We start from the raw sequence: 23,386 nt of genomic DNA, 5'->3' as shown, positions 1-23,386 counted from the left end.
GGGGAATGTCCACTTTAGAAGCTGCAGGAGAAAGGTCAGAGTCCCCTGAGGGACGCTGCTGTGAGTAGATAACTCCTTCCCCAGCTTGGAGGTAGAAGGACTGAGACAACAGCGGGATCCCAGGAACAAGTTACAGCCCAGCCAAGGAACACCTTTGGGCTCCTGACAACCCTCCAAACACAGCAATGATGGAAGAAATCATGACCTGTGGTTACACTGTGCAGTTACTCTCCAAAGTTCCCACTTAAGGCAGGTTCACAGAGTTGCTCACGGGTTAAACAACATCCTCATTTTTCAACTCCCTTCCTGTGTGCCCAAGCAGAATGAGTTTTATCTGCTCTGCACACAAATATGCCTCACCATAGTTATTGAGTCATTGTGTAGTAAAGATAATCCCTTATAACAGGGACCCTTTAGGGAGAAATGGCATCTTAAAAATATAAGATCAAATTCCAACTGTTTTTCTAGTTTTGATGGGCAGAGAGCTCACTGTTGGTATCACTCTCTTCCAGGTCCAAGAAGCAGTTTTGGAAGGGAGGATTATATCAGCATAAAACAGCCCACTACAGTAGCTTAGCTGTAACTGTAGTAATGATAATAACATCACAGTGAAAACACTAAAATCACAACCACAGGTTTACAAGCAAAGTTCATGACCTGTAAAAAATGTCAATGTATTTTGTACTGTTGCCCATAGAATAGAAAACACAAACGTCACTAGCAGAAGACTAAATACAACTCACATTGCCACACTTTTTTACCACAAACTCAAAAAAGGAAATCATATATTAGTTATCTGAAACAACCACCATCTGCAGCCAGCCTCTGAAAACAAAGAAATCACCCTTTGCTAAAAGTATAGGTCCTTGAAGCATCCTTAGAGATAAATATATTTCCTGAGTCATGCTATTTAAGATTGCGGAAGAGAATGTGTACAGACTTATCATTCTGCATTTTGCAAGCCTCTTGACGCTAAACACAACCTCACATAATCATAATTTATTTCTGGGTTTCAGGGAGAGGGAAAGGATGAGTTGAGACAGAAATTGGCTACTGACAGTTATTCTTTTTTGATCTAATAATATACTATTATCAAAATATTTTGCTCATGTTATATGTTAGAGTTTTTTTTTTGTCTGTTGTTAAATTATACTATCCTCAGTCAGCAATCAAGCACAATTTAGCAGTACCCAATTCTCAAGAGGCCACAGGAGACTATACTGCAGTGCCATCCCGCCATATAAGTACAGAAGAACTCTTCACATGGTCCATATGGTCCATACGGTGGACATTGAAATAAACTCTGGCTTTTGAATGAGCCAGAAGTATCCTAGAATGATAAACAGTTCCAGTTTCATCTGAAATCCAATGACATCTAGAGAAAAACTCTTGACTGTCTGGATTCTGTTACAGTTATTAGCAAATGACACCAGTAGCTAAATGGTAACACTGCTGAATGTCTGCTGTCCAAGTGCATTGCCCAATTTTAGTGCAAATACATGGAAAACGTTTCTGATTATGTCCAAGGTGAGAGTTTTGTTAAATGCTACAGCCAGGGCAAAAGTTTCCTCCAGAACTGGATAAAATTACAGGGACTGACTGTCACAGCCAATAGCCTGAAGGAAAGCCCCATGCTAGTTCAAATTCCCCTAGGGTGCTGTGGCAAGTCAGATGCAGTCAGCACATGTGCTGGGTTACGTGTTGCCCGTTTATTTCCCACCCTGTACTTGCACAGGCGCTGCAGCATCCATCCCTGGACCTCCCAGGGTCACTCCGGTCATCCTGCTTTCTCCAGGATTGGGGCTGCTTCCAAGAAGCAAGGACATCACCTGTCCCAAGCTCCTTGTGGTTCCTCTGGGCTTCATCACAGCTTAAAGAATGTTCTTCTTCTCTTCCCATCCTCCCATTCCTACTACTTTTGAGACATTTTACTCATCCTTCCTATTTACTACTGGGGCTTGATTTTATTCTTTTTAATCATTTGTACTACTGTAGTATCAGAACACTTTGAGAGCAAGAATGTCCACCAGGAATAATGGAAAAGTGTCTGCCAGATCACAGGTCTCTTCAGAACTGCCTCTATCATGTTCACTTTCTGGACAGGCAGTCAGTCAAGAGCAGTGAAAACAAAAGAGAAAGAAAAGAAATCAGAAAACCTAGCCTCTGAAGACACACTGTTGTCTGCGATATTCTTATGGATCAGCTTTGCCTCTCATTCATGACTTCTTTGCAAAAATCATAGTAGAAATGCTGGCAAATACACTCTGACTCAGCATGAACATTTATCGAGTGAGCCACAGTTTCAGCATATTTCAATCACATTGTAAATTCCACATTTTTATAAACATCAGCAGTTTTCATAGATCTACTCCACACAAGGACTCCCTGAAACATCATCTCAGCCTCGGCCATATTGATCATCATAAGTGATCTACTCTGGCCTCAAATCAGGAGGTCTGGAGACACATCATCTATAATGCAGCTGTCTCCTTTAAAAACGCACACAGGATCACTCTCGAGGAGAAAAGACAACGCAGAAAGAACCGTGTCTTGCAGAATATACAACCTAAGGAGTCTTTCTGCTGTGCCTTTCGCAATCGGTTATGTCTATCTCGTATTGGCCTCATTAGCCACCAGCGTGTTTGTAACAAACGTGGATAGAGCCTTCCTAAATCTTCGTTCGCAAAGCCTAGCCATGAGTGACTCCACACTAACCTTACCTGGTTTGGGCCTAGCAAGTATATACTGGCACTAATATACTAGGCATTTTCCTGCCATTTTCCTCTGTCTGACATAGTGCTTACACTGTAAGAACATTTTTTATCCATTTTGTACAAGTATCTAAATACAGTATCCAGAAAAAGAAATTCAAGGATTTGCAGGGAAAAAAAGAAAAAAAAAAGCTGTTTCCTTTAACTCTATTTTAAGCCTGTGCAAAATAAGAGGGTCTCTTATGCAATAAAAGGGTGCCAATCATTGAAGCATCTAGGTTCTAAGTACTGTATATTCTAGGCTGGAATTATTCCGTACCTGTTGCTGCCTTCAGGCAATGAATTTTGATAATTTAAGAATCTTAAAATAAAGAAAACTAATTCACTATCTCGATTTTAATAGCTTTTGGTGACAGAGTACTACTTCGTGACCTAGTGATCATGATGAGAGATTAGTTGGGCAAGTAAAAATTCACTTCCTAACTTCTGTCTGTAAATGGCACTTTATTTACAGTCAAGTAAACAGACCGTGTGGAACAAAGGAAGCCAGATACAAGCCTAAAGCTTATGAAAGCCCCCCTGAAGACTTCAAAAGCAGCAGTTCCTCTCCAGTGACTGGGAAGGGGGCTTGGGCACTTTGATTTAAAGAGGACACCTTCATCCAGCAGAGTAGCTCCCAACATCAAACTTCAGATAGGAAAAGTAAGAAAAAAATCCTAATGGGCTAAAAAAACCTGTAAGCTTTCTAATAAACTCCACTATCTCTTGGCATAGCATTTTTTCCCTGGGAGTTCCCGTATTCAGCAAATGCATTATTGCAGTGCAAGCCATAGCAGCTGCAGTGTAGCATTATTGCTGGTTTTATACTTCTGCAGCAGGACGTTCTTGCTCCTAGCAGGATGAAAAGTAATACATGTTATGACTGGGCACCTTTAAACCTCAGCGTGTGGGAATTCTTCTGTAACTATAAATGACATGTCTAATGATAACTCTAATGCCTTCTGTTTGCTTTATTCTGTTTGTAGTACAAGCTGAAGCAAGTTTTATTGAAGTAAAAGCTCATATTAGGTACACCCAGTTCATAATTGTTTTGATTTTGTAAGGAAAGCTCACAGCTTAAAGTGACCAAGCAGAAAACATATGTCTGGTAAACAATTGCTTAATGTCATCATTATAATACCTCTAGGATTGAAATCCCTTATTCAGATTAACCAAAATATTAAAAAAAAAGATTTTCAGCTGGGTGAGAAAATATGAAATCAGATTTTTAGGTGTTTGATTATTTGGTTAGTGAAATAAGTTTATAAAATTCTAGTAAAATATACTGAACATATTATTAGCCTGTATTTTGTATCATAAGTGTCATAACAAATGTGCCATTTTGTTTTTAGCCTAAATCACTTTTTACTACCTTGCAAAGGTAGTTTGCAATTCCGATTTAAGATGGCAATATATCAGAACACCATAATCATACAGACTCAGTTACTCGGTTATGCCAAATCTCACCTCTCATTAAAACATCCAGTCAAACAGAGGCTTTCACCGCTGTTGTTATTTACAGCTTGCATCAAACAGGTCTAGCAATCACAGTATCAAGAAAAAAGAAGAGACAATGGACTTCGACTGTTGAGTCTATAAGGATTCACCACACACTAAGTATTAGCTATAAATTTATCTAGTATTAACCTTGTCAGTTGGAAACTTCATTACCTTTTTTTCGTTAAACAGTATGGTATTCACTTCTTTAAACAACTATTAGCTATAACACAGAAAAAAGTTTGTTACATAACCCTGCAAAGTGATAATTTGTCTTTTTGCATGACGGTTCATGCCAGTAATGATGTCATGAGAGCATTGTAGCCACAGCTACAACCACTGGCCCTTGTGCCACCTCCAACAGGACAGCAGACCCTAAGAAACCCAAACTCAAAAGTCATAGGCATGCTGAAGGATTTAGGGTTGGAAGGGGATAAGCATGTAGTCAATGAAGAAAAGCAAGGACATGACCTAGCATTATGTTGAAACCATGACAGTAGTACACGCATTTTTGCATGGGTTTTTTAATCCATGAAAAATAAAAAGTCAAGAAAACCCCACTGTTTCCTGAAGTAGTTTCTTAGACTGGCAGCCAGTAAGATGTGTACAGACAACATTGACTTAATTGTTCAGTCTAGCACTTTTTAAAGTATCTATTCATTCCAGAAGGCTTTACTTTGCCCCTTACGTTATGCTGCTCTAAGAGAGCCACTACAAATTCCACTAGGAAAATTTTCCCCTTAGTCTCAAAGATTTCTACCTCCAAAGAACACACATCAGCAGGGCCCTGAAGCCTGTCAGACCCTGCTGAGGGCAGAGAAAAGAAAGGGGTGGGAGGGATGACAGAACTCGTAGTTCTTGTTTTCCACCGACTTCCTCTCACAATGGATGCACACGATTTTTCCATGACTGAAATATTTCTAAGGGCTCTCTTTGGGGTAGATTTTCTGGTATTTGCTTTTGTGCAAAGTCACACTGGATCTCCTTAGTTGTCAGGGAACTTTTAAAAGCACTTTTGCCTCACTCTGATGCCCAGCTGGTTATTTTTTTCATCCCTTTGCAAAAGTTAGCTGAAATTGGCTCACAGGTTCCAAAGTTAGTAAGGCAGTATAGGCACCTACAGATACCCTTCACATTATAATGACCTACTGTCCTTGAAATATTAGTCAGAAGGTGGAATGAAGGTAGAAAGGGAAAGTACTGAAGTTATGAAAAAGGGCAGTCAAGTAGTATTTGCTTCATATTAAAGATATTTAGTCTTACTTTGCTGTTTTTTATTAAATGGCAACAACATTTTGGAGTAAGAGTGAAGTTAGTCCCTTACTATTCAGAACCTATGTTATCAGAGCAATAATCCAACCAGAATTAGTCAAGTATTCTTACAGAAAGACCTATCCATAATTTGAACAGCATTCATAATACACTGTGTTTTGAATGCTTTATTAACAAGACTGTGAATACATAAAGAACAAAACAAGCAGCATGCAGTTACTTTAATCTATTCAATTGCAATGAGGATGTTCTTCATTGTGGCTTTCAGAAGCCACTGAACAATTTTCACTGCAATGAGTAAAATCTGCACAAAAAAAGAAACAACTCATTTTTTCCTTTGTTACTGTAGTAGTCTTCAGTGTAATCTGCTTTGCTGTATTGGGATGCAAATTGTGTGCATGCACAGATAAGGACATCAAGTTCTCATGTAAAACAAGCAATTCTATATTGGTTGCATTGTTTAGGACTTTTCTGCAAATGAACATAAACATAAACCATCTTTTTCATCTATGTTTAGTATACTCAGTCATGGCTAGGTGGAATCCAACTCAACAGGGAAAATAAAGGACTATTTATAATTCAATCTGGAAAGGTGTATTAACCTTTACCCAGTATAGACAATGTAACAAAATATTTTCTCATTAGTTTTCTCCTTTATATTTACTTCTCTATTTTTTGTAATAATTTTTTCCTTCAGTATGCATAACCATATCAGTAGATACTCACAATGGCACCTAGATACCTTCAGCTGGTGTATTAAAACAGCAGTTTTATAATCACAGTTAATCTGTTTTTATTTAAAACTGAACAGATTTCTTATTGAGAACAACCTTCTAAATACAGACAATGTGAACCTCTGACAGGAATCAAAAGGAGCAAAGAGTATGACTGGCAAGACACTGTACTTTTTGTACTGAAAGTCCAAGTACTTTATAATCCTCACTTCAATTTCATTGTTGTTATTTCATTATTGTGAACTACTATAGAAGCCTGAAAAAAACAAGTCTTCATTTTACTACTTCATTTATTTGTTTTAGAGACCAACTTTTTCTTCACAACAGCTTCAATATCTCAAATTACTTAATAATTAACAGAAATTATAGCATTTAGAGTAGAAATAAATAAAAAAACCCCAAAACCCACAAGCAAAAAAAAAAACCCAGTACAAAGACGACAGGAAAAACAATGCCTCATTTAGGAACAAATCCTCCCTCCTATTCCTCTTCCTCCCTTCCTTTCCAGCAAGTGTTCTTGGCTTAGTTGGCTGACTGCTTCTTCCTGGAAGTAGGTCAGCTTCCAACCTGAAAGCTCTGTGTGTGTAAAAGCCTGAGTCACTGCCTTTCAATTACAACAGTTCATAATGCAAAAAGCTGCACTGAGGAGTTATCAATAACCTGCTATAAGAGCAACACAAACACGATACAACACATAAATTGTGACTGAAAAGTTGGAAAGACTGGGATAACACAACTCGATGCTGTCCATTTTATTCTTCTGATACTGCTGCAGAGTAAGATACCTAATTAAATCTACCCATAACTTCGTTAGTTACTCTGCAAGACTTCTCTTTCGCCTGATAGCTCCCTATTTGTGGCCCAGATATTGCCCTTCTTGGCTTTGTGAGCAGAGATATAAACTCCTCTTTGCCTAGATTTAAGAAATCTAGGCAACCTACTACACAAGGACTGATTCCAAGTAAAAGTTTAGGAGCAGTTCCTGCAGGACTGACGACTTCCTATGAGTTTTTAATAAAGACAGCAAGTGTTCAAAATTTATTATTGTACTCAAATTTATTATCCTGGCATGTTTCTGCTCACGTTATCAATGGGAAAAACTTTATTTTACAGAAAATTCACCTGCACCTTTTAAACAGGACATGCAGTTTTCCTTTTATCATGGTATAAACAGGATTGTTCAGCTCTGTCCTTAAGAGTACCACAATTTGTTCTCAACAATACCACAAAGAGATTAAAAGTATGTGAGGCTAGCAAGCTGTCCACACATGCATATTATATACGCAGTTAATTCAATGGCTTCACATGTAATGATGATAAACACAAAAAACTTTGCATGCTTCCCTGTGATAAAAAAATTACTTCTCAAGTGGCATTTCACTCCAGAAAATTCTCTTCCCTCATATTTACATTAACAGTGGTTGTGCCGTCTCTTTTTTAAACCAGGAATATTTCCAAATATAGTCAGAGAAGAATGAGCCACATTACAACTGTAAGAGAGGAAATGCATGTCATCACAGAGAAAACAATGTGTCTTCTATCTGTATACCCTATTTGCCACATTTGCTATGAAAACATGTTTGCATACAGATAAAAAGGATGTTTTCACACAACTATCAAAAAGATGGGAAAGCAACCACAGGCGTCATGTATTTCCCTCCCCGTATCACACTCTACGCTGTATGAAAATTTCAGTGTATTGTAATATATTATATTCTGTATTATTTCATGTCATATCACTGTTAAACACGACCTGAAAGGCTAAATTAGAAAAAAGCGAAGGGACTCGTCATCACCATTGATCCCTCTGTCACTCCAGTGTGGCAGCCTACAGTGTGAGGACTGCAGCAGTTTCAGAGTGAGCCTTGACCCTGCCATCACGCCATTTTTAGGACACCATGTTTAACACTCCATTTCTCTCTCACAGCTTCTGAAAATAGTTGGGAACTCAGTTTTCTGCACTGTACACAGAGAGCTGCAGAAATAAGAACAGCCTCAGCTGTAAAATGTTTGCCACATCAGCTTCCTGCAACAAGAAAACCTCCAAATCACCACAGGATAAATAATACAATACTTGGAAGAGCTATAATTATCAGAACATTTGTTCTCCTGTATCAGAATTAATGACAGCTTCTCTCCTCTGATTGTAATGGGAGCTCATGGCTGGGCATCCTGAATGTTAGGCAGGTCCTGGTGCCAATCGCTCACCTGAAATTCTACCTTAATGCACACTGAAATGATCAGGTGTAGCAGCATATGTCTAGACAGAATATGGGTTCATTAAAATCAGGAAAACAATCCAGGAAGTCCACACTTCAGGAGCTGCCTAGGCCAGAATGAACTTAAAATTACCTGTCACATAGGTTTCATAGCACAAAGTTGCACAAAGGTTTAGAATATGAATCAGAAATAGAAGCAGCCCTCTCCCAGAGCAAGATATCCTACCCTACTGTTAACCCATTCTGATATAATGGCAAAAGGCAATGAATGCTTCTCAATTTAATTATTTCTACTTGAAACAACTAAATTATTTAACTAAATAGCTAAGTAATTTCTTTTTATGCACTACCAATTTACCAAATGTGAATTAAATGGGCAGTCAGTCCAAAAGAGCCAACTCAGCACTCCTCCCAGCTAGGTGCCTGAGACATTAGGCCACAGGCAAGATGTGTCTTTGCCTGTCTGCCTGAAAACATGGATATGCTTCCCGGGATGAGCTGAGACCTAGTTTCAGTATCAGAAGGCTGCTTGTCAGACTGCTTTATTGCTTGGTAGCAAAGACACTTCTGGAAAACTTTGAGAGGTGAATCTACATCACCATGATGTGAACGACAGAGATGTCTCATGACATAACTAAGCCCACACTTCCCAGGTGACTATTACCATTACTTCTCAAGCAGCTACTTCTTGGAAAAAAAGCTAAACTGGACATCTCTCTCCCAAAATTCTTCCCCATCCATGACCTCAGGGAAAGGAGGCACCTCAGACAGGTCCTTGAGAAGGATGGAGTTTGAACACCCTTTATTCACTGCTTAACTGCAGGAGCCTTCCTGATTTGCAAGCAAACACTTTTTGTGCACTTTAAAGGCACCTAGATGTCCCTGCCGAGCCCAAGGCACCTAACTCTGCACTCTGGGACCATGTTTCAGGTGAAGTGGGGTTGCAGCATCCAATTCCCTGCCCTCGGCCTGCACACCACACTCTGGCCTATCCAGATGCCAGTGGTCAGGTTGGTAACAGGCTACCTCTAGCCAGAGTAAGTTCAGACAGAAGCTATCTTCTTTTTTTTTTTATAAAATGCAGCCATTGTACATTTTGGGGCCAGAGAGAAGGACCCACGTACATTCAAGAAGACTTTTCTGGAGATAATACTTTCTTCCACAAAAGCAGAACAGTTACTTTTTGTCTTCACAGAGCCTAAGGCTATTGTAGCTGTCAGCTTCTCAGAAAGACAGCTCCAGAGACTCAAGTACTTTTTAACTGTTCAATATGAGGAACTGGCTTTGGGCAGTTTGGATAAGAAAACAAAACGAACAAAAAGAGAGACAGTGAAACAAAAGGATATTTGGCTAGAGTTAAATGGATAACTATTATTAGCAGAGCTACTGAAGGATTCCTAAGCAAGTAGGGTTGCTGGATTTTTTCTCTGTTTATTGTTTTGCCCATCTTAATAAAAGAGTTCATTCTCAGTCATTTCTGCTATTCTATATTTGACCTATATGTATTCCGGGCATGTTTAAACAGAAGTCTATCTGGTCAGCATAGTTAGATGAAGTGTCAGATCACTTATATTTTTTCCACTTTGGAAAGGTCAGCTAAATTCTCATTTAAGGAATTTCAGCTAAATCTGAATTAATATCTATAAACCCATTTGGTTCTATGTGCATCTAAAGTACTGCATATAAAGACAACTGAATTTTATACTACACAGTAGCAATACCAGATTAAATTGTTCTCACGTTCATTATTAGAGTAGTGCTCTCATTGTCTTATTAGAATTTACAATTAAGAAAGTAGAATTACTGAAAAGCTATTTAATAAAATATTGTGCCATTTTTTCAGTTAGCAATTAACATTTGCCTCAAACAGAAAATGCAAATAAGGATACAGGTACAGGGACATTTGAGTCACACACCCTCCTCTGCAGTGATATTTGGTGACTATCTAGGATGCACTCGTTGCCCCAGGACAAAATGCTCCACTTGCTTCTGCTTTGGACAGGTGCCTCAAGGGGATTCTTCCATGTTTTACTCTCCTTATTGTAACATGTTGCTGTTAAGAAACCAGGACACAAACTCGTGACATGGTTTCCCTTGACTTCAACAGCTATGTAGACATTTACCTAACTAAGAGAACAGGACCAGCCAAGAATAAATTTAGGCGTGAAATTAAGTAATTTACTGTTTTGTTCTTTTAGCAAATATGTAATGAAGCAGAATTTCTTATCTAGTGTGCTTTCACAGCTGAAGGGAAACTCAAAAGCAACAGTCAAAGAAACTGAGAAGTTATGAGAAGTGACTTCTGTGCACGTGGAAAAGTTAGACACACTGACAGCTAATCCAGCCAGTTTACCTGTGGGCAGCATAGAGTACAACACAGGCATATCCCCAAAAGGGCTGGGTTGACAACTTCTCATAATAGCATCCATAGCTGCACTAAACTCGTGAGCCTAGCACAGGTCAGCTATCCCTCAATCAGGTAAAAAGACTGATCTGGCAGTCAGCTGAGGTCATTATTTATTGGGTAATCCAGTGGGTCAAGCAGCCTGGTCATCCACAGCCTTATCATTATATACAGCTTTGTGCTGCAGTCTTAACACAGCATCAATGACAGCAAGCTCTCTGGCTTAAGGATCACTTATGTTTGAGACAGATAGCCAGCCAGGCAGATAGATTAACTGTCAGATTGACAAAAGGCAAAAACCTAATTCAATCTTTCACCACCCCCCACCCCCACATCCTCCAAACTCCATTATTTCCTTAGATATTTCTACTTCGGATACACTCCATCTCAGAAGTGTGCTGTTCACAGTAATTTTCCTCCAGATTTATTTACTGTCTGTTCTTTATTAATAACCAACCATATTATCCAAGGAGATCCATGTGATCAAAAAAAAAGGAAAAAGGTAAACTGTATGAAACAAGGGAAGAATGATAAACTTGGAAGCAGGTTGCAAAGGGCAAAATAAATCAGGAATAAGCCAAGAGTTCCATTAGGGCTGTGCACAACTTCCAAGCCCTTCACCCTGTCTAACAGCAATTTGAAAGGGACAAAAGAATCCGTGACATTTATCATGTGTGACATTCAAGCATGCAGATGCCATTCAGCTGCACACAAAATGTCTTTGCTCATCCTGCATTTAAAGAGTCTGTGTTGATCTTACTTCTTCGCCTGTATAATTCCTCTTTTAAGTCCTGAATAATATGCAAGTCTTATTATATTTTTAAAGCATACAAATCTCCAGGAGAAAATAAAATTTAGTGCTTTGAAACTCCTGAAATGCTAATAAGGGACTAATTCAAAGTTCAAATTGTTCAAATAACAATTACTAGCACTCAGAATACTGAGTTTATTTCATAATTCAGAAATTACAGGCTGATTTGGAAGTGATGTAAATGCTTATGCTGACTCCACTAGATGCCTTCAGTGTTCTCCATCTCCAGAAAATGAGAGCAGCATGAGCAGGAAGAACATTATTGCATATTGCTTCACAAGAATACATACACTCAGCTAATACAGACAGAAGGTCTCATTTATCCTGTGTAATTCACATTCACTTACTTTTATTATCCTTTTATCAGTGCCTTGACAAGGGTTATGTCCCTAAAACTATTTGGAACAGATATGTGTCAGTCTTTCACATAAAGGTTTGTAATAGAAATGAAAACTAAGGCTCAGACAGTTCTCTGATATCCTTGACTAATTTCAATTGGAACAGTACTGTCAAATTATTTACACAAAAATTAAGCTTATCAACTCTCTCATTGCACAGGGTCTGAAATCCTAACACTGTGTAGTATCAGAGTGTAGGGCCAGTGATCACCATGCAAAAAAGAAGCCCTAAACATTAAAACTGCTAATGGAAATGTTCTAAGCCAAGCAGATAACGTGTTGGTATGCAAGTGCATGGCTACGCCTATGAGAATCCAGTCTGTGTCCTGTCTGCATTTCAGCGTGGTCACCATGGAAATGGGAACTGGCCTGCACAGAGCCTAACAAAGGAAACCTTTCAATGAAAATAACAACACTGGATACAGACTGACCAAGATTTCTGCTGGTGAAAATGACTTGCTTTACTTGTCAGAAGATGTAGAAACTCCCCTTCTACCTGCATTAATCCTAAAGGAAAGTACTTTTTTCACACTTAGCTGTTTAGACATTAAGTCATTACACTGTCAGTTCCAGTTATTATCCCTCATGAAAATACATCGCATGAAGTAAACGCAAAACCCACTTTCATTCACTCAAAATTAACAATACTGAAGAAAGACCACAACGAAAAATATTTATATAGTGGTTAGGAAGCACAATAAAAACAAAGAGTAGCAGTACTTCTTAAATGAAAGTTCTGTGTCACTGAATCAAAAAAGCAAAGAACAATTTATAAATTGTTCCAGAGTGAGGCAGCACACAGTTAAAACTTGTTGGTAGGGCCTGGTGTTGACTTTGCCCAAATTATGCATAAATAAATATTAACTGTTAATGTGTTTAGGTGTGTGATGGTAATACACCGTATGCTTTCTAAAATAAACATAATTTGTACAAAATTCAAGTCCTGTAATGCAATATGAATGAAGCCTTGCTCCACTGTGCAATGCTGTGAAAGGCAAAGTTCCAAAAATAATATATAGTAATGCTCCTACTACTTGCTACCTACTACCTCCCAAAGAAAGACAAACTAGAGGTGGTTTTATTTTAAGAAGAGTTCACATTTGGGTACTACTTTCAAACCACCTCCAGATTACAGAATGATTTTTAACATTAACATTACTCACAAATTTGATAATAAAACAGCAAGGTATCAAAAGATGATCACAAAGAGGGAGAAAGGCAGAAATCAAGATAGGTTGTAAAGCTTTAAGTTGGTGTGCATGCATTTTCACCCCAAATTCTAGCTTCATTTATTGCACCAAATGTGCAATTTTTGTTTGCTATTCAGTTATCAGTTTGGTCCATGCTGCTCTGTACATTGCCATGGACTTTTTATATATACAATTTAACCTACTGAATTTGCAGCTTCCTTATGGATTATCTCCCCATATCTTGACTATAAGCATTGAAATATTTGCAGGTGACAGAAAATTTATATTCCAACACCCAAGTGAAATGAGAGATCATCTTTAGCCCCATTTGAAAAAAAAAAAAAGTACTAAGCACTTTTGGATATCTAGTGATACAGCTAAAACCTATTTTTTTTCAGAATAATTAGCACATTCAAAATACAATTTCCATTTACTTCAGTCACAGCTGTGAATACACAGCAGTTTTGCACATCAAGACCCACTTCCACAACCAGCTCAAGCCAGTGGACGTGACAGCTATCAGTGAAATGGACTTTTTCAGCTTTCCTCCCTCCTCTGGCCAGGAGTTCTGACTGTTCCCTATGCCAGCACTAACAAAGAAATTGTTCAAGGGAGCAGGATCAGTTTAGCTCATCTCCAAAACTGACCTGGCTCAAAAAGGGGAAAAAATTATTCAGGCAAATGGGTGCCTGACCTCTTCCCCAGACCAAGCCACAGTGATAGCGCAGAGAAACTGGTGGGAACATGCAATCAGGAGTGGATGAAATGACCTTGCAGCGTCAGCTCCACATTCAGGTCAGCTTAACCAGATCATGAAAATGCAGCTTCAGTTTTGAGAACCCCTGGCTGAGCAAAGAGAAAGAGAGGAACACAAAAGCTCCAACCACATGTCAAAGATTTGATTTAAATGACTCGTCTGAAATTGTATTCAGCTTCTGTGGAAAAAAAAAAAAGGAGAGAAAGAATCCATTTTTGCAAAAAAACCCAATTTATTTCTCTTCATCCTACCTTTCATTCTCATTCATTAGGCAACTGTCTAATTTCAAAACCAAGCAAGGCTGGAGTTCCAGCTCCTTCTCTGCTCATACTATCTTCCTCTGTCCATAGGCAGTGACAGCATGATGCATGGATATGTGGAAGACAAATACAGGTGGCTAACTTACTTCGGGCACTTCCTAACTTTTGCATATTAAATATCATTATCACAACTTTCATCCCAGTTTAAACAAAAATGAACTGAAGAAAAAGAGTTTGCTAGTAGGATTTTCTATCCCTCTATACAGCTTTACAGCCCATTGCTAAAAAGGTCCCATCACTGGAAATTCTCTATTCTATCCAAACTTTCCAGAGAAATACACATACACACTCCCCCAGTTTCAGATAGGGCTGTTTTCTCCTTCAGGCTGCCTGCATCCTACAGAGGGAACTCATAGCCCTCAAGTGGTACACCAGTGGTCCAAAAGGCATAACCCTTATTCAGCTGCAATTTTTCACTTCAGAATTAGAGTTCAAGGGTGTGGAAATGTTAAGAATGTGTTACAGTTGTATCACTGATGTCCTGGGTTGCTGGAGAAAGGTGCATGATAGGCTTCAATGTGAAGGCCTGCTGAGATAGCACAGGTGAGGCCACCTTAAATTTTACTTTCTCCACTAGGTATGGTCCTCCAACACTATCACTTGATAACTGACACTGAAGTGCATTATTTTCATAAAAAGGAAAACAAGCTGTTTCATCCAAAGCCCAGGAAACAGTTAAGATCATACAGTATAGACAATTAGCGGATCCATAAGCAAACTGGAAAGCAGAGTGACTCAAACAACAATGGAGATTGCTGTAAAAATAACAAATAACATGAAAAGATGAGAGAAAGTTATTGTGTTTGCAGGTGTATACCTAGGACCTCACACAGAAACATCTGACCAAGGTGCATAACAAGCATTCTAACATAATTTTTGTTAGAATCAAGTTGATAAACATACATTTCTTTCGAGAAAAATGCAGTTTCCCAAAGACTTGTTGCTTGGCCAAATTTAGGTAGACAATGCAAATACCATCCTCCTGCCAAATTTCAAATATCTCCTCTGAAGCATGAGGGCACTAGAGCCTTCCAAAGAAAATGTTACCAGAATTGAGCCCAAGAAAGCTACTGTATTTTCCACTGGCTTCACTCTTGGAGAGAGCTGGGCTGTTTTGGCTCTGACTTTCAAAAACAGGATAAGGAAAAAAGCTGCATGCTTAAAATGTAAATTTAAAAAACTAAACCTGGCAAACCTACAAGCAGTGTGTAACAACAGAAAGCTTCAGGCTTTGTTACATAGGTCATCCTATTAAATTCCTTTCAACATAATCTACTTCTGTATGGTATACGTCTTCTGATCAACAATTAATATGGTTAGTAGCAAAGTCATATCATCAAAACAGTAGTTCTATTGCATATCTCTTCTTCTTCTAGCACTTAAAAAGTCTTAATGACTTTATAGACACAAAAGTATACATCAACAAAGAGCAACCCACTACTTTATTAACCGTCACCTTAATTTTACTTGAATTTGGAGACACAACAAAGCACCTCATGTGATCCAATTAATATAACTGATTCAATCAATTTGAAAATTATTATGGGGTATCTGCAACAGTACCACCATAGCAGGACTCCAAAAACACTCTGGGAAAATGTTCCCACCCTAAAACTTTCTTTTCCTTACTACTTCTACAAGATCAAAAAGGGCTGAGTAAGTATTAACTCAGTAATTGTATTCACTAACATCAAATGTCATGACACACCTGAAATCAAAACTATGACAGCTTTCAGATGTATAAATCAAGATAAATCATGGATAGGGCCTGAAGAAAGTAGACCTATCCCATCTCTGTCAGTCTCAATGCCAGGAAAATCCTCCTCTTACAATCAGTCCTTACCTTCTCCTTTCAGCACAACTCTACAAACCTTTGCAAGTCCTACGACCCCATTTTTACATTACAGGGAATGTTAATAGTCCTGGTGTGCAGTGGCCATAATCAGGAGAATAAAGAATAGATGAGGTAAAAGTGCAGAGTGAATTTTGCCAATTGGTACTTTTCAGAATTTTTCTTTTTAAAAAAAATTACCACATTGTTTGTGCATTGTATATCTCACCACAGGTTAATATTTTTGTTTGTTATTTCACACCCACATTCCACTGCAGAGGTTGCTATAGCTACTGAAAGAACAAGTTTGAACACCTCATCAGTGAAAACTCATTTTCATGCTGCCTCTTGGGTGACTTGCTAATTAAGGGTTTCTGAGAGTATATAGCAATATTAAAACTCTGAAAGTGCCTGGAAATTTGCTAATGGCAAGTGATTATGATGACTTATAGTTCCCAGGAAAATATATGTAATGGTAATTAAGTTAGCCAAGAGAAGGAGATGGTTCAAGTTTCCCTGCCCTTTTCCAAGGAGCGACATCTATCCGACAGAGGTGGTAACAGACCTAGAGGACTCTTGCGAATTAGGAATAGCATTCACAACGAGAACATCATCTTCGCGTTTAAAAATGTATAATCACCATATACCGTAAATTCAAAAATCAAACTGCTCCCGTTCCCTCCACCACACACACACTCCAGCGCACACACACTCCATTTACGGGAAGGTGAATTCCATGCCACTCCGGGAGTTTAACCTGCTTTAAAAACGACGCCAGTGCATCGCACTCACACACAGCCACAACCACACACGGCCTTCGCCCAGGAACCGCAAGGGCGCTCGCAGCCAGGCGCCCCCAGCCCGTCCCTCCCCGGCCCCGCCACACTCTGAGGGGCGGCGGCCGCAGCCGGAGGCCGCCCCCCGCTCCGTGCCGGGCGCGGCTGGCGCCTCTCGCCCGCGGGGAGACTTTCCGTCCTGCCTGCCTGCCTTCCTTCTTTCCGTCCTTCCTTCCCAGAGCGGGGAGACATACAGGCAGACCTACCCAGCGCGAGGAGCAGCAGCGGCACCGCCGCCCTCGCAGAGCCCATGTCGCGGTGCAGTGCGAGGTCGGGCCAGTGCCACTCCCGAGCTGGCCCCTTCCCAGCACGACACTGAGCGCCACCTGCTCCGAGCCGCCCCGAAATACTCCTCCTCCTGCTTTTGCTCCTCCTTCTCCTCCTCCACGCGCCCTGCGCTTCGCAGGCGAGGAGGGGCCGGAGGCTGCTCCCTCCATCCCCTGCGCATTCGCCCCGCACCCACTGCGCTGGCCAGAGGTGTCTTGCGGATTCTGCAGACGAGTTGCTTCCCTCGGTACTCCCCCAGTTTCATTCCCTAGAAGGGACCTCCGCCGTCGCCCCGCCTGACCGTGCCCCAGGCTACCTGCTCTTTCCTCTGCGCTGCTCTGGAAGGAGGGCTCCGGGACCGGGACACCCCCCGCTCCGACCCTGGGTACCCTGAGACGACAGCGCTTTGGAGCGGTGGGGATCCCTGTTTTGAGATTGGGAGTCAGACACGTGTAGAATAGTCGTAAAACTTGTATTTATTTAACAGCGTAGAGTGACTGTCTTCCTCAAGTATTACATTGCACATTTAATGACACTGGCTCTGTATCTTCTCCTTCAGATGAAATTCCTGCAGCATATTTCGCCAGGAGAGCAACAGGATCCAGGAGCCTTGCCACACAAATCATCTGAAGTTGGCAGTGATGGTGATGATGCAAAATAGCTGCCTACGTTGGCTTAGGTGCCAGGCCAATATCCAGGGAGACAACGTGAATCAAAGCCAGTAAAAATAGGGAGGTGAGGATTTTGACTTGCTAAGAATCAGACAGAAATGCAAAGTGCTGTGCAGCTCTCAGCCTACTTAACCTTGTCATCACTGTTTGAATACTGTATATTCAGAGTATTTGAGAAACATTCATTTTGTCCATCCCACAGTTCTGGTAAATATCAAAATCTATGGCACTACCTTTTCGTATGGGATGTATTCTATTGTGCGATGAATTCTGAATAATTTGAACTTCTTGGCATTAATACTGTGTAATGAAAAAGGCAGTTTGCTTGGAATACTGAAATAGAAATGCTTCCTTTCTTTACCCTTTTCAGCATCTAGGTCATGGTCCTTTAGGTGTGACACGCACTGTAGCTATTGTTTCAGGAGCACATGTGCTCTCTCAGCTTCTTATTTCTTTTTAAAATTCTGAAACTGAGCTCTAAGTTAAAATGAGGAAGCCTGTCAACATTTTATATGGACATCATGTGGTTAAAGGAAACTCCACCAGGATATTAAAATCCACTTGATAGTATTGCATCAGAGACCTGTCTTTTTATAACTTACACTGATTTTTTTCATGAATTTACTTTTGAGGACACACAGGTGTGTTACCCATCCTAATGTGTAACCCTGTACAAGGACTCACTGTGTGCAATTCCCAAGACACTGTCTTTTCTGAACTCTGGAGCCTTTGGTCAGTCATTGCCAGGAATGACTCATGAGTTTCTCAGAACAGTCCCTGTGCCTCCTTTGTGTGGTGTCACAGAAGCCCCGAAGGCACCTCAAGGTGCAGCTATTGAAAGCAGAAACATCAGCTTTAGTACCAAGTGTGATCTAGTGACCAGTAGGCAAATAGCAATAGGAAGAGCAGCCCTACGTGCTTCTCTTCCCATCTGTAGTGAGTGTATGCTTGTGTGTGCCACTCGAGGACAAGGAAAAAAATCTATACTTCCACAAGGAAGAAGAAGAATACTAATTAATGGGTGCTAATGAAAGGACAATAAAAGCAAACAAACAAACAAAAATCCACAGGATAGAGAAAAATTCTTTCTTAATAATGAAATAAAGCTAGAATCCCCCTCTGCCCCACCCTAAAATAACCTCCACGGACTAATAGGTCTCAGTCTCATAAAAAACAATGTCTTTGATTCAGTTACATCATTCTAATTATAAATATACCCTAAGGATATAAAAGTTTTTTTCTTGTCCAGACACAATGTTGAAGAGTAATTTCTGACACGCAAAGGCTGTCTCTTAGGGTGTTGTTTCTCAGACCAATATTTTTTGTATTTACAAAGAATAGGTCTTGGGAGAATAAGTACTGTGACAATTATTGTATTCTTTAACAATATTACCTTAGATGAATACTTTTGTTTTAAATTATTATAAAACATTGGATAACAATCCTCTCATATAATCCTGAACTCTACTTTGTGTGTTATAGAAAACAAGAGTTTCTTGTGCAATATTTCACCTTTTTCACTCACTTTACAAATATTATATGTATATTGCACAAAACTCATTCTTTATTATTGTTCACCTAAAATGATAATGAAATTACTCAGAGAATAGTTTGGTTAGTGCTCTTTATCTCTGCACTATAAAATGGGTTCGGATATACACCCTTTGCTCTACCATTGTCTGTAGTTTAATGATGTTTTATAGCACCCCATTGTGTTTGCTTGTCAGTGATCACAGGGACACTTGCCAAAACCACCATATCTGCCTGAGCTGGTTTGCAAAGTTTCAGGCTTGCTTCTATGCAAATACGGATTACTTGCACATTAGAACAAACCATTTTGTTGGCAAGAGCCAAACAAACTTTCTTATTCGGAGTAAGGACTGTGAGAAGCAAGTTGCTTGATCAGTTCCACTATGTAAAGATCACCATAGTTTTTAAATTTTCAAGAAAAAATAATAATTATAAAGTGAAGATACTGAACAAGTACTTATTCTTAAAAGATATTCTGGTGAACACATAGTTAATAATAAACTTTACTTTGGACTTTTACAATATATGAGTGCTATCCTAGCTTTCTAAGGTGACGAAAAATTGCACAATCGATGCCAACGTTCTCAGAAAAACATTCAGGTATTTCCACATCTGTCATTTGCAAGGGCTGACCACAGAATCAGAGTTACTGTGGTATGCAAAACTTAGGAGTTCTCTGTTAATGTATTTCTGGGAGGGACTCTTGAATGGGGACATCATTTACACAAGAAGGCCAAGGTGTATGACACCAGATCACTCTTTGGTGTAATTTGTCTGAAGATGTTAGGGGGAAGGACTACTGAGTATCAGTTATTATTTTTGGCAGACACATGATGTCTGTAACAAAAATATTACATTAAGGGCTGCACTGAAAGGAAAAAGAGTAAGCTACTAAAAATAAATCAAATCTAAAAAGGAAATGTTAAAATTAGCTGTAAAGATGTAGGTTAGACATTAGTAATAAGTCAGTTTTGAAATTATAATGGAAAAGACGAAAAATACATAAATGACATTTTAAGAATCATATAAGCAAAAAGTAGAGGACAAAACAGTACTTTGCTATGCGACTGTCCAAACCAAAAATTTTTAATTCTTTGTGCAGCTTTGGTTCAATCATCTCCAAAAGCTACAGAAAAACCAGAAAAGTTGAGATGAAGAAAAGAAGATGGGGAAAGGCTTCAATACTAAGGCTAATTAAGTAAAGTAGTAGGATCAGTGTGGCTGAAAATTCACCCACCCAGAAGCAGACACAAAGGAAGTTGCAAATGGGTTGCAAATACAGAAAAAAGGCAGGTTGATTTAAAATACATGGTGTTCCCTCCTTACCTCCCTGCACATCTCAAACTCTCCAAGAATTATTCAAATCCACTTTGGGAAGCTGATTTTCTTACATGGTAATAAAGAGTAAGCCATCCCAGAGTTCAAAATGTAAACCAAGTAACCTGCTTTACACAAAAATTGTTTAAAATTAATGGAATAGGGCTAATAGACATGACAAAGACTCAACACAGACCATGGTAAAATGTTTGAAAGTCCTGTGGGGTCAGCATGCATTTGGTCCCTTAACAAGGAATATGAACTTTGGAATGACTAAACAGGATTAAAGAAGTCAAAATTGTAGGGAGAAAACCCAGCAGCCATAGGTAGCTCAATGCTCCTTTTCACTATAGGAAAAAAACAAGTACGCCAGTATTCTGATCTGAAGAGCAGTCCAGCAGAAATAATATTCATGTTCTTTAATGTGAGACTGTCATCTGAGAAATAAATATGAAATTGATTTTCAAGACAGGATTCTTGTATAGTGCAGGCATCATATCCTCAGCAGGAATTTTGTTACTCTCAAGTCTTGCTCTTGATGCACAGCACCACTTCCTACTCTGGATATAGTGGCACACATTTACCTATTTCTTGCTGTTTTGACTGAAGTGTGTCCTACCTAGCACAGAATATATACACATATTTTTACCAGTAATTTTTTTAGGTGAGGAAAGCTTATGCCTATAATGGCAAAATTATATTAATGGGATGTAATGAAGCCAGTGATGAAGTGTTCCATTCACCTGTGATCCTCAAAAATGAGGCCATATAGGGGAGCTTGCTAATTCAGCCTGTGTAATTTCAGGGCCTCTAAAGCAGCTGATGTGCTAACCCAGGGAGCTTGGGTTGTTTAGCCTGGAGGAGGCTCAGGGGAGACCTTATTACTCTCTACAGCTACCTGAAAGGTGGGGGTTAGTGTCTTTTCCCAAGTAACAAGCAACAGGACAAGAGGATATAGCCTCAAGCTTCACCAGGGGAGATTCATGTTAGTCATTAGGAAGTATTTTTTCGCAGAAAGGTTGGTTAAGCATTGGAATTGGCAGCCCAGGGAAGTGGTGGAGTCACCGTTCCTGGGGGTGTTCAAGAAGTGACTGGACGTGGCTCTCAGGGCTATGGTTTAGTTGATATGGTGGTGTTCTGTCAAAGGTTGGACTCAATGATTGTGGAGGTCTTTTCCAACCTTAATGATTTTATGATTCTATGAAACATGTTGTAGCAGTATCCTATAAGGCATATATTGCTCTCGAATATTCTTGCTGAGAGCTATAGGCAATTTTCCAAATACTGGAAATCCGTGACATAAAGGAGCCAGAGACTCCGAGTTGATTTTGGCAGATCCCTCATATAAACAGCAAAAAGCAATTCAGTTGTTTCCAAAGTTCCTGAGTGTCTCAAAACCTTCAACACCAATACCACCAGAATAAATTTTTTTTTCAAACTAAGAGGGTCATGGGAAATTTTAGCTGAACCCTAGAAGTTTTGAGATGCAATAGCATCTGTTTTGGCACAGTGTAAGATGGTGGAGGCCAGAGTAATAGGCTCTTGTCAGTGAGATTTTAAGAGCTGGAAAACAAGAAAGTGTGCTGTGAATGGCTATTAATTTGGGCCATGAGACGAAAATACTCAGGAAGGTTTCTCTGTGTATGTGTGTGTGTGTGTGTGCTCCCTCGAAGGAAAGAAAATAATTTCATTTTCTCAGAGTATGTCTACTGTCACAGAATCGCAAAACTACAAATGCTTTTCAGGGAAAACTGAGGAGATCCTCTGTTTTTCATCTTATGATAAGGTGTAAAGATGTTGTAATGGAAAATGATATGAAGAAGCTTTCACTACAGAAAGTTTCCCCAGAAGGGAGAATAATGACCTTTACCCCAGGAGGAAAAACGATGACACCTGTCATATGAACAAACCTTAAGGACCATATGTAATACTGAACCAGATATATGAAGCTTTGTAATAAATATTAACTTCCAGTACCAAATCAAGCTGAACCACAACTGAGAAGTGTGATATCACCACTGCTGAAAGTGAACAATGAGTGTTTGAAGGGGATGAACAAAGTCTGCCAAGACAACTGACCTGCTAGATCTAAAAGTGCAATTCACTTTCAATACTTCTGCTCCCTCCCCCGTTTCTGTGAAAATCCCCAGGAGATGCAACATTCAGTGAGCCCTTGAGGAATGTCTGTCGTTTCTGAGAATACTCAGAAACTGAGAAAAGAAGAAGGGCAGAAAGATAAGTGCACAAAGAGAGGAAAGGCAGTAAAGTATCTCCATGCCCCACTGTGGTGGGTTCACCTTGGCTGAACACCAGGTGCCCACCCAGCCACTCTATCCCTCCCCTTCCCAGCCAGACAGGGGAGAGAGTAAGGTGGGAAAAGAAAACAACACAAATCGTGGGTTGCGATAAGGCAGTTTATATTTATGCAAAAAAAAGAAAGCAAAAGCAGCGTGCACGTGCACAAAGCAGGAGCCAGCAGTTAATCTCTGTCCCATAAGCAGCGATGGACGGCCACTTCTCCGAGAAGCAGGGCTCCAGCACACGTAACGGTTGTCAGCAGGCAGCCATCAGAGACGACGAGT

The 23,386-nt window shown here is 39.7% G+C and overlaps 1 protein-coding gene across 2 annotated transcripts in view; it reads right to left on the bottom strand.

Annotated features, from left to right (window-relative positions):
• The window catches only part of ITGA2 (integrin subunit alpha 2), a 68,795-nt gene extending 51,401 nt beyond the window's left edge, over window positions 1–17,394 (bottom strand). The window contains exon 1 of one of the 2 annotated variants that reach the window (XR_003538523.1): window positions 17,226–17,394. Coding sequence is in view for 1 of the 2 variants with exons in the window: in XM_027709321.1 (XP_027565122.1) it covers window positions 17,226–17,271 (46 nt within the window). In the remaining variant the exon portion in view is untranslated. The remainder of the gene's footprint in view (window positions 1–17,225) is intronic. The other variant, XM_027709321.1, reaches the window with a different exon arrangement.
• Between the last annotated feature and the right edge of the window lie 5,992 nt (window positions 17,395–23,386).

Source organism: Neopelma chrysocephalum, unplaced genomic scaffold (genome assembly GCF_003984885.1).
Source record: "Neopelma chrysocephalum unplaced genomic scaffold, ASM398488v2 Primary Assembly neopelma1_96770, whole genome shotgun sequence".
NCBI classification, from domain to species: domain Eukaryota; kingdom Metazoa; phylum Chordata; class Aves; order Passeriformes; family Pipridae; genus Neopelma; species Neopelma chrysocephalum.
This window is presented reverse-complemented; position numbering and strand designations above follow the sequence as displayed.